A 25,058-nucleotide genomic window follows, 5' to 3' on the forward strand; every position below is an offset into this window, starting at 1 on the left:
ATTGCAGGTGATTCTCTAGCTACAACTGGATAGATAAAAATTGAACCATACGAGAACACTCAATAGGGAATTAGAGACCAGTTAACCTGACATCAGTGATGGGGACAATGTTGGAATCAATTATTAAGGATGAAATAGCAGCGCATTTGGAAAGCAGTGACAGGATCGATCCAAGTCAGCATGCATTTATGAAAGGGAAATCATGCTTGACGAATCTTCTAGAATCTTTTGAGGATGTAACTAGCAGAGTGGACAAGGGAGAGCCAGTGGATGTGGTGTATTTACACTTTCAAAAGGCTTTTGACAAGGTCCCACACAAGAGATTAGTGTGCAAAATTAAAGCACATGGTATTGGGAGTAATGTACTGACGTGATAGAGAACTGGTTGGCAGACAGGAAGCAGAAAGTCAGAATAAACGGGTCCTTTTCAGAATGGCAGGCAGTGACCATTCTGGGGTGCCGCAGCTATTTACAATATACATCAATGATATAGATGAAGGAATTGAGTGTAATATCTCCAAGTTTGCAGATGACACTAAGCTGGGTGGCGGTGTGAGCTGTGAGGAGGATGCTAAGAGACTGCAGGGTGACTTGGACAGGTTAGGTGAGTGGGCAAATGCATGGCAGATGCAGTATAATGTGGATAAATGTGAGGTTATCCACTTTGGCGGCAAAAACAGGAAGTCAGAATATTATCTGAATGGGGACAGATTAGGAAAAGGGGAGGTGCAACGAGACCTGGGTGTCATGGTTCATCAGTCATTGAAGTTTGGCATGCAGATACAGCAGGCGGTGAAGGCGGCAAATGGCATGTTGACCTTCATAGCTAGGATTTGAGTATAGGAGCAGGGAGGTCTTACTGCATTTGGTGAGGCCCTGGAATATTGTGTTCAGTTTTGGTCCCCTAATCGGAGGAAGGACGTTCTTGCTATTGAGGGAGTACAGCGAGGGTTCACCAGATTGATTCCCGGGATGGCAGGACTGACATATGAGGAGAGACTGAATCAACTGGGCTTGTATCTACTGGAGTTTAGAAGAATGAGAGGGGATCTCATAGAAATATATAAAATTCTGACAGGATTGGACAGGTTAGAGGCAGGAAGAATGTTCCCGTTGCTGGGGAGTTCCAGAACCAGGGGTCACAGTCTAAGAATAAGGGGTAAGCCATTGAGGACCGAGATGAGGAGAAACTTCTTCACTCAGAGAGTGGTTAACCTGTGGAATTCTCTACCGCAGAAAGTTGTTGAGGCCAGTTCGTTAGATATATTCAAAAGGGAGTTAGATATGGCACTTACGGCCAAAGGGATCAAGGGGTATGGAGAAAAAGCAGGAAAGGCGTACTGAGGTTGAATGATCAGCTGTAATCTTATTGAATGGCGTTGCAGGCTCGAAGGGCCTAATTTCTATGTATCTATGGACGATGGAGGAGAGGTATTAGACAATGATGGTGTGTACAACTGTGTCAAAGGCTGCAGTCAGGTCGAGAAGGGCTAGTTTACCACAGCCACAGTTACATAGGATGTAATTTGTGACTTTGATAAGGTCCGTTTCAGTACCGTGGCAGAAGTGGAAACCCAATTGGAGGGATTCAAACTTGGAGTTGCGGGAAAAATGGACACGGATTTGGGAAGCGACAACACGTTCAAGGACTTTGGAGAGCAAAGGCAGGTTGGAGCTGGGGCGGCAACTTGCAAGTACGGAGGGGGTGTCAAGGGTTTTTTGAGGAGGTGCTCCGTGTCTCCAGAAGGATGCCCTCCCAGGGTAGAAATGGAGTGCAAAACTGCAGGATGTGGCATTGAAAATTTGGATCAACCACCCGTTTTCCCACTTGTAAGGCCAATGCACTATGCTTTACTCAGATGTTATGCTGTTAACCCATGCAGCAGACTCCCAGTCCCCCCAGATACCTTATGCTGATCCTACGCAAAGCAAGCACATTTTAAACTATCTGCTACTACAACTGAGCAGCTAATTTGATTCGTCAAAGAACATATTGATTTTTTGTGAAAAAAAATATTAGCACTAATCTTAGTCAGATATTCCTGTTCCTGATGCAATTAATTTCTTCTTCTAACAAGAAATGTAATTAAAGTTTTCCTGCCTTGAAGCTACAGAAATACATGGTGAATTTGCACCAAATAAACAATTACAGAACAATGGAATATCAACGTTAGTGGAGTGCTGGGACAACACTCCTGTCTACCACACTGCAGGATTCCCATTCTCACTGGCACAGCTGTCAGGAAACATTAAGCAGAGGCCAGGTCCCTCTTCCAGAGGGAAAAAGCAACCCACATAGCACAGGTCTTCGTACTAGACCCTTCACTGTCCCTCTAAGTGACATCCACATGTGTCTGTGACTCAGATACACGAGAGTAGTTGCTTGCCCTGTGAGCAGCTGCTGAGCGCTCCAGGGAGAAAACAGAAAGTTTCCCCTTCTGTCCATGACACACACAACCAAACTACCGCACTATAAAAAAGGATTGAGGTACCCGAGGTATTGGTTTGGCAGTCAGAATCCCAAAACATCGGGTTGTATCTTCTGGGGGATACAGCTTTCTCCTTCTGAAGTTGAGCTCGTCAGGAAGAGGAGTGGTTAACACCATGCCGATAACGTACAGGTAACAAGGTTGGTTTGCTTTGGGGTAACTATTCCTCAGACATTCGGGAATCTAGTTGAAAGATAAAAAAGGAGGGGGCAGGGAGGAAGAAAAAAGACCAAAATATTTAGTTATGTAACAAAATCTAAAAGATACATAATTTATAGCAACGTCTTTGAAGCAGAAATCAGAACACTGTTGACAGTTTGTAGGCACTTAAAAGCTGGTCAGACACAAGTTAGCGGATGGCTTGACGCTGGGTCCCCTTTAAATACAACTCAATTACAATGAGCTCTGGGGCATCACTATCACACGATAGTGAGGTATCAGTTGTGCCTCAGTGGGTAGCAATCTGGCCTGAGTCAGAAGGTTGTGGGTTCAAGTCTCATGCCAGAACTTTGAACACAAAATCTAGGCTGACATTCCAGTGCAGTACTGAGGGAGTGTTGCACTGTTGGAGATGCTGTCTTTCAGATAAGATGTTAAACTACCCTCATAGGTGGACGGACAAGATCCCATGGTACTATTTAAAGAAGAGCAGGGGAGTCTCCCCTGTGACCTGGCCAATATTTATCCCTCACCCAACATCACTATCTGGCCATTATCTCATTGTTGTTTGTGGAACCTTGCTGTGTGCAAATTGGCTGCCGTGTTTTCTACATTACAACAATGACTCCAGAGAATGAATCATCTGCCTCACACCTTCCAGTGACCAGCTGAAGAACAGCAGAGTCCTGGGACAGGGTCAGCTGGTCAAATTCTTGTTGTGAAAAGAGATAGGTTTACACGCGCACACTCCCACTCCAAGTGTAAGGAAGCGCTGTACTCACTGCTTTAGGGTAGCACTGTCTTCGTTTTGTGGAACCAGGTCTCCCAGGAATACTGGTTTCCTCTTCATCGTGCAAATCAAGCTCTTCTTCATATTTCACGGTTTCTTTCCCAACTGGCATTAAGTGATCGTCCAGTTCACCTGCACCAAAACAAAAAGAACTAGATTGCTTGCACCACATTTTCTGGGGGAATCGAAGACTGAAGAGCAAGTTTGTTCATGCCTTACCTATTTTGTGCAGTCTTTCACAACAAAGAAGGGCTGCCGCTTTCTCAGCCAATCGCGTACATGGCATAGGAGGACCCTAGGTACAAAAAAAACCAATGAGATATTTCACCCTCAACAGATGTGTGGTTAGTTGAGGTGGAAGATCTACAAGATGACATCCTGGCTCTGAAAGTGGGCAATTTCATTAATACGATGAGGGGCTTCGTGGTAGTACTCTCTCGTCTGAGTCAGAAGTTTGTGGGTTTATGCCCCACTTCAGAGACTTGAGTAGATAATCTAGGCTGACACTATTGAAGGAGTGCTGCAATGTCGGAGGTGCGGTCCCCTGGATGAAACATTAAACCAAGGTCCCTCCTATCCTCCCAGACGGATGTCAAATATCCCATGATGATATCTGAAGGTGTCCTGGACAATTTTTACCCCTCAATCAACATCACTATTATCTGATCATTTATCTCATTAAGGACCTTGTTGTGCACAAATTGACTGTCATGTTTCCCTACACTATAACAGTGACTAAACTTCAAAAGTACTTCATTGGCTGCAACGCGCTTAAAGATGTCCTGAGGTGCTATATAAATGCAAGTTCTTGCCAATAAAAACAAAACAAAGTGATTATCTGCAGGAACATTTTTGTGGCTTTCTGCGGTATACCGGAGCTGCGCATGCATGCTATTTACCAAGGCCGTGCATGCATAGTACTCAACAGCTGCAGTGCAGCGTGGGTCATACTTTCCTTAAGATCCATGGGAGAAGGCCCATCACTGGATCCATGCTGGTCGGGGGAACAAGGGAAGATCGGAGGGATGGAGGGAGGAGGGAGGGATGGAGGGAGGGGGAGGAGAGAGAAGGTACTGGGAGGCGGAAGAGACGGTCAGGGGAATGGTAGCACAGTGGTTATATTACTGGACTAGCGATCACAGAAACGAGAGTTCAAATCCCACCACGGCAGCTAGGGAATTTAAATTCAGTTAATTAAATAAAACTAGAATAAAATGCTAGTATCAGTAACGGTGACCATGAAACTTCTGAATTGTCGTAAAACCCATCTGGTTCACTAACGTCCTATAGGGAAGGAAATCTGCCGCCCTTACCCGGTCTGGCCTATATGTGACTCCAGACCCACAGCAATGTGGTTGACTCTTAAATATGCTCTGGAATGGACGAGTGAGCCACGCAGTTGTAAACAAACGCTAAAAAAAGAGATTCTTCTCATGGGCAATAAATGCTGGCCTTGCTAGCGGCGCCCACATCCCCACAACAAATAAATAAAAAGGTACCGGGGGGAGAGTCGTAACCTGAGAGGGTGAGTCCTGGCTGTTCCAAGTGAGCTCTGTTCTAACTGGAGTAGGCAGTCAGAATGGCTCGAATTACACTCTGCAAAGTAATTAATTTCGTATGCATGGAGGAGTTAATTACACATTCCAGAGAAATTGCCGAGTGTGTCTTGTCCTCCAAGGGGCTCAATCAGGTCTCGTCATCCAAGAGGACCAATCAGAGCTTTAGTGTTGTGAACAGACATGTCAAGGTCAGTATCTGAAGAGGAAAGACAAGTGAGGACCTGCCATTTCTCTATGTAGATTCTGGCTGACCTGCGTACTTCCACCATTTTCTGTTAAGACGGAGTTGTTTTTTTAAGAATTTGTTCTTGGGATGCGGGTTAAGGTGAAGTGGTGGCAGGCCTTCTCCTTGATCAGCGATGCAGTTCAGTGCTGAGAGTTAAATCACAAAACTACACTACATCCTGTCCGGTGCCCTTCAGTAAGATGTCTATGCCGGAGAACTACTTCCTTTACTAAACAGGAAATGTTTAATCCAGTTTCATCAATTGCCTGGATTGAAAATTTGATATAAATCATGTTTGGAAAAGGATAGAAAGTTGATTACTTTTTTTTTTAAACACTGAAATATGTAGGAGAGTGAGAGAAAAATCTTGAGTTGAAACTATGGGGCAAGTATTCTGACCAGCAAGGTCCATATTACAAAGATAAAAATATCGCAAATGAAATGCTTACTCACAGTTACTGGGATGCGGAGGGGCGAGTTAATTGGAAGGTAGAGAGTTGACTGGAAAGTACCATCTGAGAGTTCTTGGGTCTTACATTTCGGGGCCAAGTGTGTGAATGGGTCACTTGGTAATCTGGCACAGTATCTGTTAGGAAAACAGAAGATAAGTTACAATGCACACCCCTAATAAAATTATTAATTTGGCATTGGACAGCAATCAAATTCAATACTTATTCAAAGGGAAAATCTAACAGGGTAATAAACTTATTGGTGTTTTATGGTTCATGTCATCTAATTGACAGATATTAATCCAATAGGTCCGAACATGTGACTATTTCTACTATGGGCCATGAACAGAAATATACATAAACATATAAATATATAAAGTAGCCTTAAAAGGAAAATTGGTCCTAAAATGATAGACGGTGCAGGTTATATGTTAAAAGCATCAAAATATTTCACAAGCTATTTTTATTCAACTTAATACTCTGGATTGCATCAACCCCATGCACAAAATGGAAACAACTGAGTGGAGATGGCATGGCATCAACTTCCGTAATGCAGACCACAGTACAAGACCATCTAAAGCGACTGGGTGATGCCGGAGTGTTCAAGAACCTTGTGTGCAAACTCTGTGCGCTAATCAAATCTGTGGAGGCTCAGGAGGTTTCTGTTAACCAAAGGTATTAAGGAATATAGGGCAAAAGCGGATATCTGGAGTCAGCCACAGAGAGGGAAATTTTCACCTTCGCCTTCTGATAGACTTGCATTTCTGTAGCGCCTTTCATGACCTCAAGATGACCCAAAGCGCTTTACAGCCAATGAAGTACTTTTGGAGTGTAGTCACTGTTGTAACGAAGGCAATGCGGCAGGCAATTTGCATCCAGCAAGCTCCCACAAACAGCAATGTGATAATGGCCAGATAATCTGTTTTTGTTGTGTTGATTGAGGGATTAAATATTGGCCAGGCTACTAGGGATAACTCCCCTGCTCTTCTTCGAAATAGTGCCATGGGATCTTTTACAACCACCTGAGAGCAGATCTCTGGTTTAATGTCTCATCCAAAAGACAGCACCTCTAACAGTGCAGCACTGCACTTGTGTCAGCCTAGATTTTTGTGCTCAAGTCCCTGAAGTGGGACTTGAACCCAACAATCCTCTGACCCAGAGGTGAGTGTGCTACCCACTCTCACCACAGCTGACACAGCATATTTTATAAAGTATACATAAGTAAAGCATATTTTTTTAAATAAAATTGCATGCAAGTTATGAGTTACAATAAATCATTGCCCCAGGTTATTATACACCTCATTTTAGACAACCTCAGAGTTGCAACAAAGATTTGGTTTCACAGGGCATTATCCCAGGTTACGCCCAGGATATAGCTATTGAACAAGGTAGCTCACGGCACACCACAGAAACACTTCACCCTACTGTGCATGCAGGTAGGAAAATAATACTTAGTACTGAAAGATGCTCTCTTTTGAATGACTGCAAAAGGCAGACATTTTAGAAATAAAGAATTTGCACACAGAATCATACAGCACTGAAGGAGGCCAGTCGGCCCATCGTGTATTTGCCAGCTCTTTGAAAAAGCGATCCAATTAGTTCCACCACAACTGCTCTTTACCTGTAGCCATGCAATTTTTCCTGTTTAAGTACATATCTAATTCCTGTTTGAAAGTTACTATTGTATCTGCTCCCATCACACTTTCAGGCAGTGCTTTCCAGAACACCAACAACTCGTTGCGTAAAAACAATTTTCATCTCCCCATGCCTTTTGTTTTATACAAATTATCTCAAATCTTTGGGTACTGGCCCTCCTGCCAGTGGAAACAGTTTCTCCTTATCTACTCTATTAAAACCCCTCATAATTCTGAACACCTCTATTAAATCTCCCTTTGTGCTTCTTTGCTCTGAGAACATGTGCATCTCCTCACACGGTCTGCTCCAAGGTGTCCCTGCATAGACACAGAAGCTCGGGAACAAAGTGCCACTTTGGAGGCGGTGTACAAACCCTGCACTACTTGCCACTAGTTCTTTTGCACTTCGTTATCTTGTACTTTCTTTTGGACATAGGTAGGAAATAAAATGACAAAAAACTACAGGAGATGTGTCAAGACTTAAGATTGGTGACATTGCATCAATGCCCAGACTCTACCTGTTCACATGTCCGATGGCAGTGTTGATAGTAACTCGCGGACTCCCGTCTTCTGGCCTCAGTACATATGGGGGAAGCATATCATCATCATCGGTGACCGGTTCTACCTCCACATCAGCAGAATCCACAGACTTCGAGCACTTGTTTCGCAGAATCTTAGTAAGGTACCAACGGAAATATATGAACCTTCCAGAAAATATAGCTATAGAGCAATGTTCTACAATTACTGCAAAAGGAATACATACATTTTCAATCATAATCAACTCCAAGGCTTTCCCCTCCCCCTCTCCTGAAGACAGTAATGGTCCCCAACAATATTCTCTGTAATTTTTTTTGGCCCTGCCAAAAGACTGTACAGCACGGTTTTTACATTGAAAAGCTGGCTGTGTGGGTTCCCTGGAGCGCTGCACAGCTTAATGAGAACATTGATCCCCAAAGTTATTAGGCAGTCTTCAGAGGAAGCCTTGATAGTATCAGCAGCCTACTCAACTCTGTAAGGTGAACCCAATTCGGTCTTCATTCAACATTCACACACACACGTGCACCTACCAGCAGAGGTCACTGTACAGAGAACAGGAGCATGAATCATGGCTAATTTAGCCGTCTGCAGCTCAAAGCACTAAGGCCACTTGTAGCATCCCCGCTACCAGCTCGGTTATACAAAGCAGCAATCGAGAGTGCAACCCTTGGACTTGTACGGACGACACACCAGATAATGCATTTTAAATTTCAGAGGAGAGGTTATTTGGAATATGGGCTAAACACTTATTACACAATAGACTAATTAGCACTTGCATCCCTGAAGCTGTACTGGAGCCAAAATCACAGAGGAACAGATTGCACTGTTAAACCTCATGTTAAAGGGTGCTCACCGATTAACTTTAAATAAACTGGTACAAAGAGAATACATTCACTTCGATGCTACCGGGTTTGTATCACTCATGATTTTGCTGCTCGAAAATAATCAGGTCAGTCAACTTATGGGATACAAAATGTACCTCACCAGTTCACTGTATAAACGGATGCAATGAAAGTGGAAGTAAAAATACAGTAACATTTCCATGCGAATTAGAGATCACACAACTTTAACAGATTTTGAAAAAACCTAAATTCGTATTTCAGTCACCACTCGAGATGTTTGTAACTCAAGTCAAACTCCCTTATTTTTGTAGATAAGGATAGTTTCAAAAATATCCCCGTTTAGAAGACTCCTTCTGCTGGTTAGGCACAGACAGAGAGTTACTAAGTACCTGCACACTTACGCATAGATTCTAACGCTGCTATAGTTTTATCTTCCAGCCTTGGAGCAGTAGCAGAAATATCCCCGCGGAGCTGAAAAAAATTCACAGGCAGGAAAGGGGGGGGTGGGGGGGGAGTTGGTGTGGTCACCTCAAGGCTCTGGGACTTGGGTTTGAATCCGGCCCAGAATAATGGGTTTAAAGTTCTCCCTCTTGGTTAGCTGTGCTGTGAAGTTCCTAAATGATCTGCATTTGGTGGTTAGTCTCAAACCAGGTCCTTGTGGGCATGAGTTAATGAGTGGAAGGACATCTGCCCGGTGCTGTGCAAGACCTGAAGTATCCAATCTGGGCACCGATGTGCCAGGAAGTAGAAGAGCTTACTTTAGTCTGCAGTGCTGACATTTCTCACCAAAACCTCTCAGTTGAAACTAGTGTTAAAAAACTAATTAACCGAGCCTCCCTTGACCAGAGTGGAACAGGTTTGATCCCTAGTCTATGTAGATTTAGCTTGGCTGGAGGATGTGTGGAGATTCAGCCAGGGTTCCACTCCCAATCGCTATCCAGTGACCCTTGCTGGAAAGGGCATGTATGTGGACGTTACACCAAGACATGATGAGAACCTGCCAACATTCACCAGCTGGACTGACACGTGAAGAACAATCACTTGTGGGTACGGTAGCGGACTGGACTTGAAACCCAGGGGTTGCGAGTTCAAATCCCACCAGAGTAGTTTGAAGAAATTTGCTATATCATGAAAGCTGCTGGAAAACCCAACTGCTTCACTAATTTCCTTAAGAGAACCTGTCCACCCCTGCCCCAATCTACGTGTGATGCTAGTCTAGCAAGGCACATCGGGGTAACAAATGTTGCCTTGTCACCATTTCCCGCTGCCTGAGAATAAATTAAAAAGAAAACAATTGGGAAAGATACCAAAAGGTGCCTGTGAAACAAGAGCCCAGGAAAACATATGACATTTCAAGCTCCCGACAAAATACATCACTTCTCATACCCTTATAAAATGGTACAGAATTTAGTAAACCGCTCTCTAATCCAACCCATGCTACTTCTGCTATAGATGCTTAATAAGTTTGCATTTATCAAGTGGAAAACCATTAGGTACCTTTTCAATTGCTTTATAGGTTTTGAGATCCTCTTTGAAGTCATTGATTTTGCAGGAATCCGAAAGCATGATGTAGTTTGAGATGGGCGCTCGTGCTCTCCCTTTGGATTGCACGTAAGAGCGATATTCTGTTGGCAAATCAAATCGAACCACCAGATTGCATTTTGGAATATCAACTCCCTCCTCAACAACGCTAGTTGCGATGAGTAAATTGGTCTCGTGCGCACGGAATTTTCTCAGCACCTGCAACAAATTTTGGGGCAGAAAAACTGACATTAGCTTTGACGCAGTCCCAGAAGTTCAATGACTAGGTAGCACAACGCGGTAGGACACAACTTTGCATTTGCAATTCCCCCTCTACTCTGAGTTTTTTCTGTGCCTCGTTAGGGAGGTATTGAAAATGAGCCAGTCTACTATGCAAGGGGGAGAAAATGAGAGAATGCACCATCTCAAGTGGTCTCATATACCTCCTGGTATCTAGCTTCGCAGTGTGAAAGACAGATGTCTGAAAGCAAATGGCTTGCTGTGGATGGCACTTCGGGAATGGTAGCACAGTGGTTATGTTACTGGACTAATAATCCAGAGCCCTGGAATAATGAGCCAGAGACACAAGTTCAAATACCACCACCGCAGCTGGGGAATTTAAATTCAGTTAATTAAATAAATCTGGAATAAAAAGCTTGCGCCAGTACTCGAGACCATGAAACTACTGGATAGTTATAAAAACCCATCTGGTTCACTAATGTACTTTAGGGAAGGAAATCTGCTGCCTTTATCTGGTCTGGCCTATATGTAACTCAAGAACCACAGGTTGACTCTTAACTGCCCTCTGAAATAGCCTAGCAAGCCACTCAGTTGTAAATTAATGGGTAATAAATGCTGGGCTGGTCAGCGATGCCCACATCCCCAGAATGAATTTGATAAAAAAAAACTTGCAACAGGTATGCTAAGTAAGCTCTGTTCAAACCACCCCTTGTAAGTTACTTGCTCACACAGTTTTGCACCATTCCCATACCAAGTGGAAATCTGTTTTGGTTCTGTGGGCAGTCTCAATAATTAACCAATTTTATCACAGAATGATGCAGCACAGAAGGAGGCCATTCGGCCCATCGTGCCTGTGCCGGCTCTTTGGTAGAGCTATCCAATTATTCTCACTCCCCTGCTCTTTCCCCACAGCCCTGCAATTATTTTTCCCTCCAGTTCCCTTTTGAAAGTTAATAAGTCTGTTTCCACAGCCCTTTCAGACAGTCCTTTCAGATCATAACTCACTGCATAAAAAAATCTTTCTTGACATTTCTGGTTCTTTTGCCAATCACCTTAAATCTGTGTTCTCTGGTCACCGACCCTTCCGCCACTAGAAAAAGATTTTCCTTATTTACTTGATCAAAACCCTTCATGATTTTGAACACCTCTATCAAATTTCCTCTTAACCTTTTCTGTTCCAACCCCAGCTTCTCCACATAACAAGTCATTCCTGGTACAGGTTGAGCATCCGAAATCCGGAAACCTCGGGACCGAGGCTGGTCCGGATATTGGAATGTCTTTGCCTGGGCCAAGGTAGGTGGGGTCGGGCAGCCAAGGTAAGGGGGAAGAGGGGGGAGGAGCCGGGGCCGGGGCGAAGTCTGGCCGCTGAGGGCCGGGGCAGGCGAAGTCGGGCCGCTGAGGGCCGGAACAAGATCGGGCCGCAGCGAGGTAGGGCCGGAGTGAGGTCAGGCCGGAGTGAGGTCGGGCCACTGAGGGCCGGGGCGAAGTCAGGTCGCTGAGGCGGAGGGAGTCCGGATTTTGGAACATTTTCCGGTTTCCGGACGACACTGCCACGGATCGGTCTGGTGTCCGGATTCCGGAACATTCCGAATTTTGTAACTCCGGATTTCAGACGCTCAACCTGTAGTATTCTAGTAAATCTCTTCTGCACCCTCTCTGGCATCCTGAAAGCGTGCTGCCCAGAATTGAACACAATACTCCAGTACAAAACGGAATCTCAGCCAGAGTTCGGAGGCATTGAAGTTGCCCACCCCTTTTCAAAACTGAGCTTTCATACACTATGTAAAAAATACCTAAAAGAAAAATCACAAGCCAAGATTCTAGTGCTGCGCTACTGTGATGCTCTTAATTCTTCCCTTCCTGATGGTCTCGCCACCAACACACCACCATTGACAGACATGCAACCATCAGTATTTAATCCTAATATTATGCAACTCAAAATGCTCTCTCAAAATGTAGGCAGATTAGAACAGTGAATACACCCACCAATAGGTTTTGCTGAAATCTGGCGACAACACTGCTATTTAGAAGCAGCCACTATACAATGCTCCCTCTAATTATTATTTTTGGTGCATGGTCACTTTAAATTTGCTGTGCGGCCACACTTTCTTTTCCAGCGGAACAGCTGGTGAGCGGCCTGCACGGGACAACCAATCGCTGCGTGGCAGCGCAGCTTAGGGAGAAGGTTGTCACTAGGTGCTTGAGAGCAGTCTGCATCAACTCATCCTTTGGAGAAATGCCACACATCTGATCAGGACCTTTGACCCCAACTCATTTAGAGCCGTTCTCAGTACTAACACCAACAGGTGGGTCACCAAATAGACATTTTATAACTGGGAGCTTCTTCACGCCCTCAATATGAACACCTCTCAGATCGCATACAAGAATTTCTCAACCACACCTAGGGGCCAAAATTGGTGAAATACAAGTTCCGCCCGTTTTTTGGTGGTGCCGTCATTTTTTAACCGTCCGGTACTGCTGAGGCCGAGTGGGCGCGAATCTCATCCCACTTTTCTTGGTGGTAATCGGAGTGGAGTGCCGCCGGCGGTGTGCGGCGGAGGAGGCCTTTTGACTCGGGAATCTTCGGCTCCCGAGATGTGCGCGCACGCAGCTGTCAAGCTCCGCCCCACAAGAGGTCAGAGGCTGCTGGCCTGAGATCGCTGTTGGGTGGAGTGCGGGGGGGGGGTGGGGAAAGAGATCGCTGTGGGTTGGCCTGAGATCGCTGTGGGAGAGATTGGGGGGGGGGGGGGTGAGGGGGGGTTGAGACTAATATTATAGTTCATCAATAAAAGAATAAATAAGGCTTTATTAGACCATTTATATTATTGCCTAACACTACAAAATACTGCAATCCATTTAAAAATACATCAAACTGTGGAGAACTATAAAGATCTGTGTAATATCAAACAAACCTGTTGGCTGTGTGTACATACCGCCCACTTAAGATCCACTTAAAAGCACCTTCTCCAGGACGGTATGCAGTTCCAGCGGTATGTCGGTGGTATGTCATGAATTTTGCACTTTTGGGCAGTATATTGGCAGTCTGCATGGGCGGGCTGGTGTACATACCGCCCGGCGGCATGTCACTAATGAATTTTCCGCCTGGTGGTATGTACCTGTTTTTTGATGAAACTTGTGTTTTTGGGTGGTATGTCGATGAAATAAGGAAGAAATAGCGGGACTTCTAGATAGGAATAGTGCAATCAAGCAGACGCAACATGGATTCATGAAGGGGAAATCATGTTGAACTAATTTACTGGAATTCTTTCAGGATATAACGAGCATGGTGGTTAGAGGTGTACCGATGGATGTGGTGTATTTAGATTTCCAAAAGGCATTCGATAAGGTGCCACACAAAAGGTTACTGCAGAAGATAAAGGTACGCGGAGTCAGAGGAAATGTATTAGCATGGATAGAGAATTGGCTGGCGAACAGAAAGCAGAGAGTCGGGATAAATGGGTCCTTTTCGGGTTGGAAATCGGTGGTTAGTGGTGTGCCACAGGGATCGGTGCTGGGACCACAACTGTTTACAATATACATAGATGACCTGGAAGAGGGGACAGAGTGTAGTGTAACAAAATTTGCAGATGACACAAAGATTCGTGGGAAAGCGGGTTGTGTAGAGGACACAGAGAGGCTGCAAAGAGATTTAGATAGGTTAAGCGAATGGGCTAAGGTTTGGCAGATGGAATACAATGTCGGAAAATGTGAGGTCATCCACCTTGGAAAAAAAAACAGTAAAAGGGAATATTATTTGAATGGGGAGAAATTACAACATGCTGCAGTGCAGAGGGACCTGGGGGTCCTTGTGCATGAATCCCAAAAAGTTAGTTTGCAGGTGCAGCAGGTAATCAGGAAGGCGAATGGAATGTTGGCCTTCATTGCGAGAGGGATGGAGTACAAAAGCAGGGAGGTCCTGCTGCAACTGTATAGGGTATTGGTGAGGCCGCACCTGGAGTACTGCGTGCAGTTTTGGTCACCTTACTTAAGGAAGGATATACTAGCCTTGGAGGGGGTACAGAGACGATTCACTAGGCTGATTCCGGAGATGAGGGGGTTACCTTATGATGATAGATTGAGTAGACTGAGTCTTTACTTGTTGGAGTTCAGAAGGATGAGGGGTGATCTTATAGAAACATTTAAAATAATGAAAGGGATAGACAAGATCGAGGCAGAGAGGTTGTTTCCACTGGTCTGGGAGACTAGAACTAGGGGGCACAGCCTCAAAATACGGGGGAGACAATTTAAAACTGAGTTGAGAAGGAATTTCTTCTCCCAGAGGGTTGTGAATCTGTGGAATTCTCTGCCCAAGGAAGCAGTTGAATGTATTCAAATCACAGATAGATTTTTAACCAATAAGGGAATTAAGGGTTACGGGGAGCGGGCGGGTAAGTGGAGCTGAGTCCACGGCCAGATCAGCCATGATCTTGTTGAATGGCGGAGCAGGCTCGAGGGGCTAGATGGCCTACTCCTGTTCCTAATTCTTATGTTCTTATGAATTTCGGGCCCCTGATTTTCGCACACCCTCACTGTGACAACTACAGCACTCTTACTGTTACCCCACGGATATCAGACGGGGACTGGGTCTGTGACCATTCCATCTGTACGGGTTTACATACTCACTGCATATACCAGAGCTGCCGTGGAAACTCATATTCAATATTCTTATATGATTTGTTCAGAAACAAGATAAAGGAGTTCAGAGTTACAGCTTTAGCAGAGATAATGCCCAGGCGGGAAAGCCAGCACAGCCTTGTATGTTAGATAGTTCCTTTTTGAAAAAGAAACGAGATGCTTTTACCTCTTCTTGTTTCCTGAACTCCACTTCCATCTGCTTGTTGCGAGGCTGGTTCTTTCCGATGCCATGACCGGTTATGAAATTACTGCTGACATAAGACAACTCCGGATCCTGCTTGCCAGCTTCCTTTATTAACCTGAAGATTAGATAATCAAGTTAAGTTAAACTCTATGAAGCAGGAGGAAGACGAGGGCAATGGAGAGATATAAAAAAGACAAACTAACCCAGCCCTCAAGACAAATATAACAGAGAATTACAAGTCAGGAACCTCCCCGCCCTCCCCCCTCGAGGCTTCTCACTCATCAACTCTGAGTGGATCGGCCAGTGGTGCAACAGATCATTTGTAATCTCCAAATGATGTTAAAGCCACAGGTAGCTGGCACAACTGTGAACCTTTTTAAATCAATCCTAGTTAACTACACACTTCACGATTGGCATTGATATCGCAAAGGAGAGAGACCTAGGTGTCGATGGGGCCAAAATTGTCCCTTCTCTTAAGTGCCGTTACCGCTGGAAATTGGCGGCCTTGTGGTGGAGTGGAATGGCCGCCGATTTTTCGCGGAATGGCCATTTTGAAAATTGCCCTCCTGCGGTATCCCGCTCCCTCCACTAACACCCCGCTGCTGCCGATCTGTCCTAAGGGCATCATCAGAGCACGCACTGCCAATGTTCTCCCCTCCCCGCCCCCCAAACGTGAAATTCCGTGGAGAAAATCCTGCTGCCATTGCTCGGTCCCACCAACAGCTTTTTCTGTCGGTGCACTGTGTTTGCAATGTTTGTAAAATGGAGGTGCAGCCACCGTTAAAGGGGAGGGCTCACTGCCGCGGCTGCCGTCTTATTTTTTTTTGTCGGCCGACTGCCAGGTTGGGCCAACAATTATGTCCCTGGGTTCGGCCGGGCCGCCAACAGGCAGTCAGGCACCCTCTCTTGGGTGCCAGGCTACTGGACCAGCCGAAAACCTCCCTGGTGGCCCAGTGGATCTAACTACACTAATCGCAGAGCCCGCAGCGGCCCTCCCCTTTAAGTGGAGAGACGTCCGCCCCTCTAGTGACCGAACTTCCGCTCTCCGCCTCACTTCCGCCCCCTTTATGACCCACTTCCGGTCCACTCGGGAAAGAAAGCCAAAGAGCGGAATCCTGTGCAAGAGGCCACCACATCCACCGCGGCGGTGAAAACACAGGAAAAATGGTAGGTGCGCCACGTTTCTGGCAGGGGGCACTTTTGGCCCCTTAGTCTTCTTCAATATGCTCAACCAAGCAGGGCAGCAATTAGTAAAACCAACGGAATGTTGAACTATGTTGAACACAAGTCAGAGGAAATTATGATCAAGCTCTCCTGTAGTCTGGGGACACCATATCTTACATAGAGTTCAGTTCTGGCCCCAATACACAAACGAAAGATCGTAGAAACTTGCTTTTCAGGCTGTAAAGGACATGCCTGGGAGGGGGATCACAGAGAGATAAACACAACATAGTATCTGGGTTAGAAAAGGTTAAAATATTAAAATATTCAAAAAATTATTTTAAATTAAATTGTGAGATTAGGCCAAGGGGACACTGGTTCAAAGAAGTAAACGGTCTGATTTAGGACTGATGTCAGAATACAATCCTGCATAATGAGTGATCAATGCAGGGAACAAACTTCTCGATATTATAGTGGAGGTGAAAACTCTGAAATTGGATGTTACAACAATGGAGGGGAGTGGGGGAATTTAGATGGGTTGAATGATCTTCCTCATCCATAACTACCTTGTGAAATCTACTACGTATAGAATCTAACCCCATAGCAGTGAGAAGATCTGTACTTCTCTTGTTCAATAAAATGTGTTTTTTTAATTTATTCGTTCCTGGGATGTGGGCGTCACTGGCAAGGCCGGCATTTATTGCCCATCCCTAATTGCCATTGAGAAGGTGGTGGTGAGCCCCCTTCTTGAACTGCTGCAGTCCCACAGTGCTGATGTGTAGTAGAGGTTTGGTACAGCTGTGCGACTTGCTAGGCCATTTCAGAGGGCAGTTAGAAATCAACCACATTGCTGTGGGTCTGGAGTCACGTATAGGCTAGAACGGGTAAGGACGGCAGATTTCCTTCACTAATTAGTGAAAAGTTGAGTTTTTAAAGACAATCCGGTAGTTTCATGGTCACCATACTAGCTTTTTAAAAAATAAATTCCAGATTTATTTAATTAACTAAATTTAAATTCCCTCAGCTGCCGTGGCGGGATTTGAATTCATGTCTCCGGATCATTAGTTCAGGCCTCTGGATTACTGGTCTAGTGACATAACCACTATGCGGAATGAGGTTCTGCTGAGTTTGAGGAGCTAGGACCCAAATTAAAAAGCAGAACATCAAACGTAATAATCTCTGGATTGTTACCTGAGCCACACGTAAATTAGCATAGGGACAAACAGATTAGAGGCTCAAATGTGTGGCTCAAAAGTAGTGCACGAGGAAGGGCTTTCAGTTCATGGGGCACTGGCACCAGTACTGGGGAAAGAGGGAACTGTTCCGTTGGGACAGGCTCCACTAAAACCGGGCTTGGACTATGTTCTGGTGAACCAAATAACTACGGCAGTAGACAGGGCTTTAAACTAATGAAGGGGGTTTGGGAGAATTCAGGAAAGAATAAATTTAAAAGCAGCAAGAGAAATGTCAAATCTCGAGAGCAGAGTTTAGCGTAAAATTAAGCAGAGTGGGTCAGGAAGGGACAAAGAGAGTAACAGAGGTAGTAAAGCATCAGTGACTAAGGTAACATCAGGGAAAAATAGAAATAAGTCAAAGCTAAAGGCATTATATCTGAATATACAAAGCATTTGCAACAAAATTGATGAATCAATAGCGCAGATAGAAATTAATAGGTTTGATCTAATAGTCATTATGGAGATGTGGTTGCAAGTGGCCAAGGTTTTGAAATAAATATTCCAGGATAGATCATTTTTAGAAGAGATAGGCTAAATGGAAAAGGAGGAGGGGTATCCCTGATAATAAAGGATGAGATAAAGACAGTAGAGAGACAGGATCTTGGCTCCAAAAATCAAGTAGAGTCAGTTTGGGTGGAGCTAAGAAACAGCAAGAGGCAGAAAACATTGGTGGGAGTTGTTTATAGGGCCCCAAACATTAGTTATAATGTAGGTCAGAGTATAAATCAGGAAATTAGAGGCGCATGTAATGGTAATACAGTAATCATGGGGGACTTTAATCTATATATAGACTGGGCAAACTAAAGTTGCAGTAATAGTGTGGAGGACGAGTTCATGGAATGTAGACAAGATAGTTTTCTAGATCGTTATGTTGAGGAACCAACTAGGGAACAGGCTATTTTAGATCTAGCATTGTGCAATGAGAAAGGGTTCATTAATAACCTTGTAGTAAAGGGGCCTTTAGGGAAGAGTGACCAGAATATAACAGAATTTTATACTAAGTTTGAAATAATTTAGTTAAATCCAAAAGTAGGGTCTTAAATCTAAACAGCGCAAACTACGTAGATATGAGGGGCGAGTTGGCTAAGGTAGATTGGGAAACTACACTAAAAAGGTATGATGGTAGACAAGCAATGGATCGCATTTAAAGAATTAATAAATAATTTACAACAAATATACATTCCTTTCAGGCACAAAACCGCACAGGAAAAGTGGTCCGACTGTGGCTAACAAAAGAAGTTAAAAAATAGTATTGATCAAAGGAACAGGCTTATAATGTTGCAAAAGTGTAGTAAGCCTGAAGATTGGGAGGATTTTCGAATTCAGCAAAGGAGGACCAAGAAATTGATCAAGGGAAAATAGAACAACTTGTATTTATATACCGCCTTTAATGTAGGTGCTTCACAGGATTATGAGATTTTAAAAATGAGAGTAAACTAGCGAGAGACATACAAACAGACTGTAAAAGCTTCTACAGGTATGTAAAAAGGAAATGATTAGCTGAAATAGGAGAAATTATAATTGGGAATAAGGAAATGGCATAGAAATTAAACAAATACTGTGGGGTCAAGTTTCGGGCCGCGCTTAAAAATACCTCTTAATTCTCTGGCTCCTTGCTGGTCCCTGGGAGCTCGGCGCGGTGCGCACAGAGCAGCGGGGGGTGCGGAGCCACAGAGTCGCGCCGATTCTGCAAGTGGAGGGGGGCAGAGCTAAGTTAAATGAGGCAATGTCGTGCCGGCAGCCCTGCGCATGCGCGTTGGAGCGCGCACGCAGTAGCCCAGAAACATTGGCACTCGGCCATTTTTAAAGGAACTTAAAGAAAAGTGCTGATTTGTCTCGTGGACCTCTGGAAAGGCTTGGGATTGAATTTTGGTGATTTTTTTGTGTGTCTGAAGGAGTGTTTTTAGCAGCACTGTTGAATAAATCACCTGCTGAAATCAATGAGTGCTGCTTTTCACTGCTAAACTTCCAGAACAGGTGCTGCATAGGTGCATGCAAATTAAGAACTATGTGTTTTGAAAAATAAGAGTGTCAATTCAATACAGCAATGGAACAATGTCCACCAAGAACAAATAATTTCTTGCATGAGGAAGTGGAGATATTAGTCAACGTCACTGAGCAGAGATGGCAGGAGCTAGATACCAGCAACAGAGGTCGCATAAAAGTGCCACCTAAAGAAATGAAGAAACGCTGGAACCAAGTTGCAGAAGATTACTGCGCAGTGGTGCATACCATGAGATGTGGAAGAAGAAATGGCACGACCTTGGTCAAGTAGTTAGTATAAGTAATATTTTCAATTTTTAATGTAATCGTAATTGTAATGTGACTATCTGTATGCCCCACCCTGCAGAAAGATGCACTCTGTAAAAAGTTATATTTTACTCTATGCAGAAGAAATTGGCCCACAACAAAAGGGAAGCAACTCGAACAGGAGGCACGCCCAATCTGCATCCACTGACACACTTGGAACAGAGGGTAAGCTGCTATAATGTGTCGTACATGGAGAAAAGCAATCAGTACAGCACAAGCTGGGCCCGCATGCGAGGAAGAGGGTAAGTCCTGAAAATGCATCTTGGCCGTTCAAATCAACCTGCTGCCTGGCCTGCTATGTGTGAGAGTACTCATGTCACCCATCCTGCCCCCTCCCTTGCTGTTAAACATTTGACTGTTCTGATGTATTTTGCAGAACGTGATGATGATGATGATGATGCTGATGCTGCTGCTGCCAACCCTGAGGATACAGAACAAGAACCAATACAACCAGATGCGGACGATCCAGACTGGATGATGGCGGCGATGACTGAAATGTCTACAGGGGAGAGCTTCCAAATTAACGTTTATGAGCCCCCATTAAGGGGCATCAGAGTTTCAACCCCTTGCATAGGTTCTGGTTCCACCTTCCATGGTTTTGATTCCGACGTTGCGGGTCCCAGTGGTGCTGGTGATATAATGGAGCAGTTTACACCCATTCACCCACCATCCCAGTCCACGGCTCGCACTCGAGTGCTGTCGTCTGGAACACAGAGCGTCCCACCGTCCCAGCCCACGCCGCCCTCTAGTACTGCCATCTGAAACACCGAGCATCCCACCGTCCCAGCCCACGCCTCTCTCTAGTACTGCCATCTGAAACACCGAGCATCCCACCGTCCGTGCCCGCGCCTCCCAGTGTAGTGGTGCCATGAGGCAGACCCAGGCAGAGGAGAAGGAGATTGGAGACATGCTCTCCTGAGATGCAGCGTGCTACAGATGCGGCTCAGGTTGTGGCATTGGGTATGTAGACCAATGAGCTTACCCGATCACTCATCGGTAGCGTCAGTGCAGTGGGTGAAGAGGTGACGGTCCTGACGGGAGAAATAGCAGTAATGACACAGGAACTTAGGGAGGGAATGTCCAAGGGAGTGCAATCGACGGCACAGGCCATCATGGAGGTGCTGCTGCAATAAGGGCACACAGCCCCGCCAATCAAATGACACCCCCAAGAAGTGAACATTTACTAAGATGTGGATGAGAGATGGTTGCAGCCTTTCTTTGCTGCTTTTGTTCTTGTTCTTGATGTAGCTGTAGTAGCGTTTTTCAAATTGAAATTGTTTTGTAACTTTTGTAACTTTAAAAGTTTTTAAGTGATCTTCAAGAGTCATATTAAAAAGTAAAGTTTGATACAACAAATATTTTATGACAGTGACGTTAACTTTTCAATAAAATATTTTTTCATTAAAACTGATTCATCTTCCATTAACACAACACAACGTAGGAACAACTGCAAAGAATAAACATGTCCATGCGCAACAGTGGTCGCAGAGCCCTCAGCCATCAGTAATTGAAGCGTTCACAGATGAGCTGCTGGTGCAGGGCTCGAGCAATCGTTAAAGGAGCACGATGGACGGCCCTCCTCCGACCTCGTGCTCCGGCATCAGTCACTTGCATGCTTTCCTGATCGTCGTTATCATTCACATCCTGCTCTTCCGTAATACTATCATCATGCACTGGACCCTCACATGGGTCTTCTGGTTCCACTACCAGCTCCTGCTGCCTCATGATGGCTAAGTTATGGAGCATGCAGCACACAACAGTGAAGTGACCGACAATCTGAGGAGAGTATTGCAAGTGGCCCCCGGAATGGTCCAGGCATCGGAAACGCTGTTTCAATATGCTAATGGTCCTCTCAATGATGCTGCACGTCGCAATGTGCGTCATGTTGTATTGACGGACAGCTTCTGTCTGTGTCACGCCTAGGGGCATCATGAGCCAGATGGTCAGGCCGTACCCTTTGTCTCCCAGTAGCCAGCTCTGCCCTTCTGGCTGCTGCTCAAACATGTCAGATGTAACACTGTCACGTAGGATGAACACATCATGGGTGCTGCCAGGGTATCTCGCATCGACTGACATGATGCGCTGCTTGTCGTCACACACGAGCTGCACATTGATGGAGGGGAAAGCTTTTCTATTCCTGTACTGCTCGGAATCCTCCACAGGTGCTTGCAAGGCTATGTGGGTACAACCAATGCAGCCCTGTACCTTTGGTAAGCCGGAAATCCTGAAGAAGCCCACAGCCCTCTCATGGATTGCTTGTGCGGTCATTGGGAAATTGATGGAAGTCATTCCTCCACGCATACAGTGCAGCCGTGACCTGGTAAACGCAGGCATATATTGCACGTTGAGAGATGGCGCACACATCTCTAGTTGTAGCCTGAAACGATCCCGAGGCATAGAAGGCAAGTGCAGCTGTTACCTTCACTTCAATGGACAAGGCAGTTGGGCGTTCTGCTTCTGGGCTGCAAATCTGCTCTCAGCATATCACAGATCTCAGCGACAACTTCTCTGCGGAAACGCAGCCTTTTGACACATTCAGCCTCGCTCATGGCCAGGTACGAGCGCCTGACTCGATATTGCCGACGTAGGTAAGGTCTCCTGCCCATCAGCCTACGAGCTATGACATTCCTGGTGCGGTGAGCTCTAATCAATTCTCTCCTATGCAGTGAATTGCTGGCGAACCATTGCATAATCCGTGGTGTTGACAATGCAGCACCCATTCTGCAAATTTAAGTTTCAAACTGGTTATCTGGCTGCCTCTCCCTGTCCCGTGGCCGAATGGCCTCAGTTACCCTCGCAGCTCGAAGGCTGCTTGCTGTGTCTTCGGCTGCTGTCGAGTCACTGATGCCGCCCCTGTCTCCAACATGGAAGGAAGGCCTGCCTGAAGCACCGCAGCTCGAAGGCTGCTGCTGCCGTTGTTGTTGGGCTACCGTTGAGTCACTGACGCTGCCCCTGTCTCCTACATGGAAGGAAGGCCTGCCTGAAGCACTGCAGCTCAAAGGCTGCTGCTGCTTCACACAGGTAGGAATATTCAATATTTTGTCTTTGCTTTGTTTATAATTTTTTAGTCAGGATGGCTCTTTATTTGTATAAGTGAGACTGTTGAATGCTTGTAAAATTTAATTACTTCCCCCCCACCTCCCCCCCCTGTTCCCTGCGCCTGATTTGTAACCTACGCCTGATTTGTAAAGTGTAGGCAAGGTTTTTCTGAGCATACAAAAATCTACACTTACTCCATTCTAAGTTAGTTTAGAGTAAATTTTCACTGCCTAAACTTTCAAAACAGGTGTGAGTGGTCCCCTTTTGAAAAAGAAAATCTGTTCCAAAATGAAACTGTTCTGACTAGAACTGGAGCAAACTAAATGCCGAGAATTGCAATTTCTAAGATAATCCATTCTAAACCAGTTGCTCCAAAAAAATAGGAGCAACTCAGGCCGAAACTTGACCCCTTTGTGTCTGTCTTCACCGAAGAAGACACAAAAAACATTCCGGAAATAGTGGAGAACCAAGCGTCTTGAGAGAATGAAGAATTGAAAGAATTTAGTATTAGTAAAAAAAATTGTACCAGAGAAATTAATGGGGCGGAAAGCCGATAAATCCCCTCGGCCTGATGGCCTACATCCGAGATAATGGATGCATTAGTTGCCATCTTCCAAAATGTCATAGATTCTGGAACGGTTCCCACAGATTGGAAGGTAATAAATGTAACCGCGATATTTAAGAAAGGAAGGAGAGAGAAAACGGGGAATCACAGACCAGTTAGCCTGACATCAGTCGTAGGGAAAATGCTAGAATCTATTATTAAGGACGTGGTAACAGGGCACTTTGAAAATACTAATAGGATTGGGTAGAGTCAACACGGATTTATGAAAGGGAAATCGTGTTTGACAAATGTGTTTGTTTTTTGAGGTTGTAACTAGCAGATTAGATAAGGGGGAAACCAGTGGATGTGGTGTATTTGGATTTTCAGAAGGTATTCGATAAGGTGTCACACAAGAGGTTATTAAACAAAATTAGGGCTCATTAGATTGGGGGTAATATACTAGCATGGACTGAGGATTGGTTAACGGACACAAAAGAGAGTAGGAATAAATGGGTCATTTTCAGGTTGGCAGGCTGTAACTAATGGGATGCTGCAAGGATCAGTGCTTGGGCCTCAGCTATTTACAATCTATAATAATGATTTGGATGAGGGGACCAAATGTAATATATCCAAGTTTGCTGATGGTACAAAGCCAGGTGGGAATGCACATTGTGATGAGGATGCAAAGAGGCTTCAAGTGGATATAGACAGGTTAAGTGAGTGGGCAAGAACATGGCAAATGGAATATAATGTAGAGAAATCTGAAGTTATTCACTTTGGTACTAAAAATAGAAAAGCAGAGTATTTTTTAAATGATGAGAGTTTGGGAAATGTTAGTGTTCAGAGGGACTTGGGTGTCCTTGTACTCGAATCACTAAGTTAACTTGCAGGTACAGCAAGCAATTAAGAAAGCAAATGGTGTGTTGGCCTTTATTACAAGAAGATTTGAGTATAAGAGTAAAGACGCCTTACTGCAATTATATAGGGCCCTGGTGAGACCACACCTGGAGTATTGTGTACAGTTTTGGTCTCCTTACCTAAGGAAGGATATACTTGCCATAGAGAGAGTGCAACAAAGGTTCACCAGACTGATTCCTGGAATGGGGGGGGGGTTGTCCTATGGGGAGAAATTGAGTTTACTAAGCCTATATTCTCTAGAGTTTAGAAAAATGAGAGGTGATCTCATTGAAACATACAAAATTATTACAGGGTAGATGTTTCCCCTGGTTCGGGAGTCTAGAACTAGGGGTCAGTCTCAGAATAAGGGATCGGCCATTTAGCACTGAGATGAGGAGAAATTTCTTCACTCAGGGGTTGTTAACCTTTGGAATTCTCTACCCCAGAAGGCTGTGGAGGCTCAGTTGTCGAGGTATATTCAAGACAGTGATCGACGGATTTTTGGATATTTAGGGAATCAAGGGATATGGGGATAGTGCAAGAAAGTGGAGTTGAGGTGGAAGATCAGCCATGATCTTATTGAATGGCGGAGCAGGCTCAACTTCTG

The 25,058-nt window shown here is 44.9% G+C and overlaps 1 protein-coding gene across 2 annotated transcripts in view; it reads right to left on the reverse strand.

The window, feature by feature from the left end:
* dicer1 (dicer 1, ribonuclease type III) overlaps positions 1 to 25,058 on the reverse strand; it is a 166,665-nt gene that overhangs the window by 66,676 nt on the left and 74,931 nt on the right. For both annotated transcript variants that reach the window (XM_070879682.1, XM_070879683.1), the window contains 7 exons: positions 15,248 to 15,380; positions 10,183 to 10,425; positions 7,825 to 7,979; positions 5,677 to 5,809; positions 3,658 to 3,733; positions 3,431 to 3,570; positions 2,493 to 2,672 (listed from right to left, as the gene is read on the reverse strand). In XM_070879682.1, the coding sequence (XP_070735783.1) occupies positions 2,493 to 2,672; positions 3,431 to 3,570; positions 3,658 to 3,733; positions 5,677 to 5,809; positions 7,825 to 7,979; positions 10,183 to 10,425; positions 15,248 to 15,380 (1,060 nt within the window). The remainder of the gene's footprint in view (positions 1 to 2,492; positions 2,673 to 3,430; positions 3,571 to 3,657; positions 3,734 to 5,676; positions 5,810 to 7,824; positions 7,980 to 10,182; positions 10,426 to 15,247; positions 15,381 to 25,058) is intronic.

The sequence above is a fragment of the Pristiophorus japonicus genome, chromosome 4, assembly GCF_044704955.1.
Source record: "Pristiophorus japonicus isolate sPriJap1 chromosome 4, sPriJap1.hap1, whole genome shotgun sequence".
Classification (NCBI taxonomy): Eukaryota; Metazoa; Chordata; class Chondrichthyes; family Pristiophoridae; genus Pristiophorus; species Pristiophorus japonicus.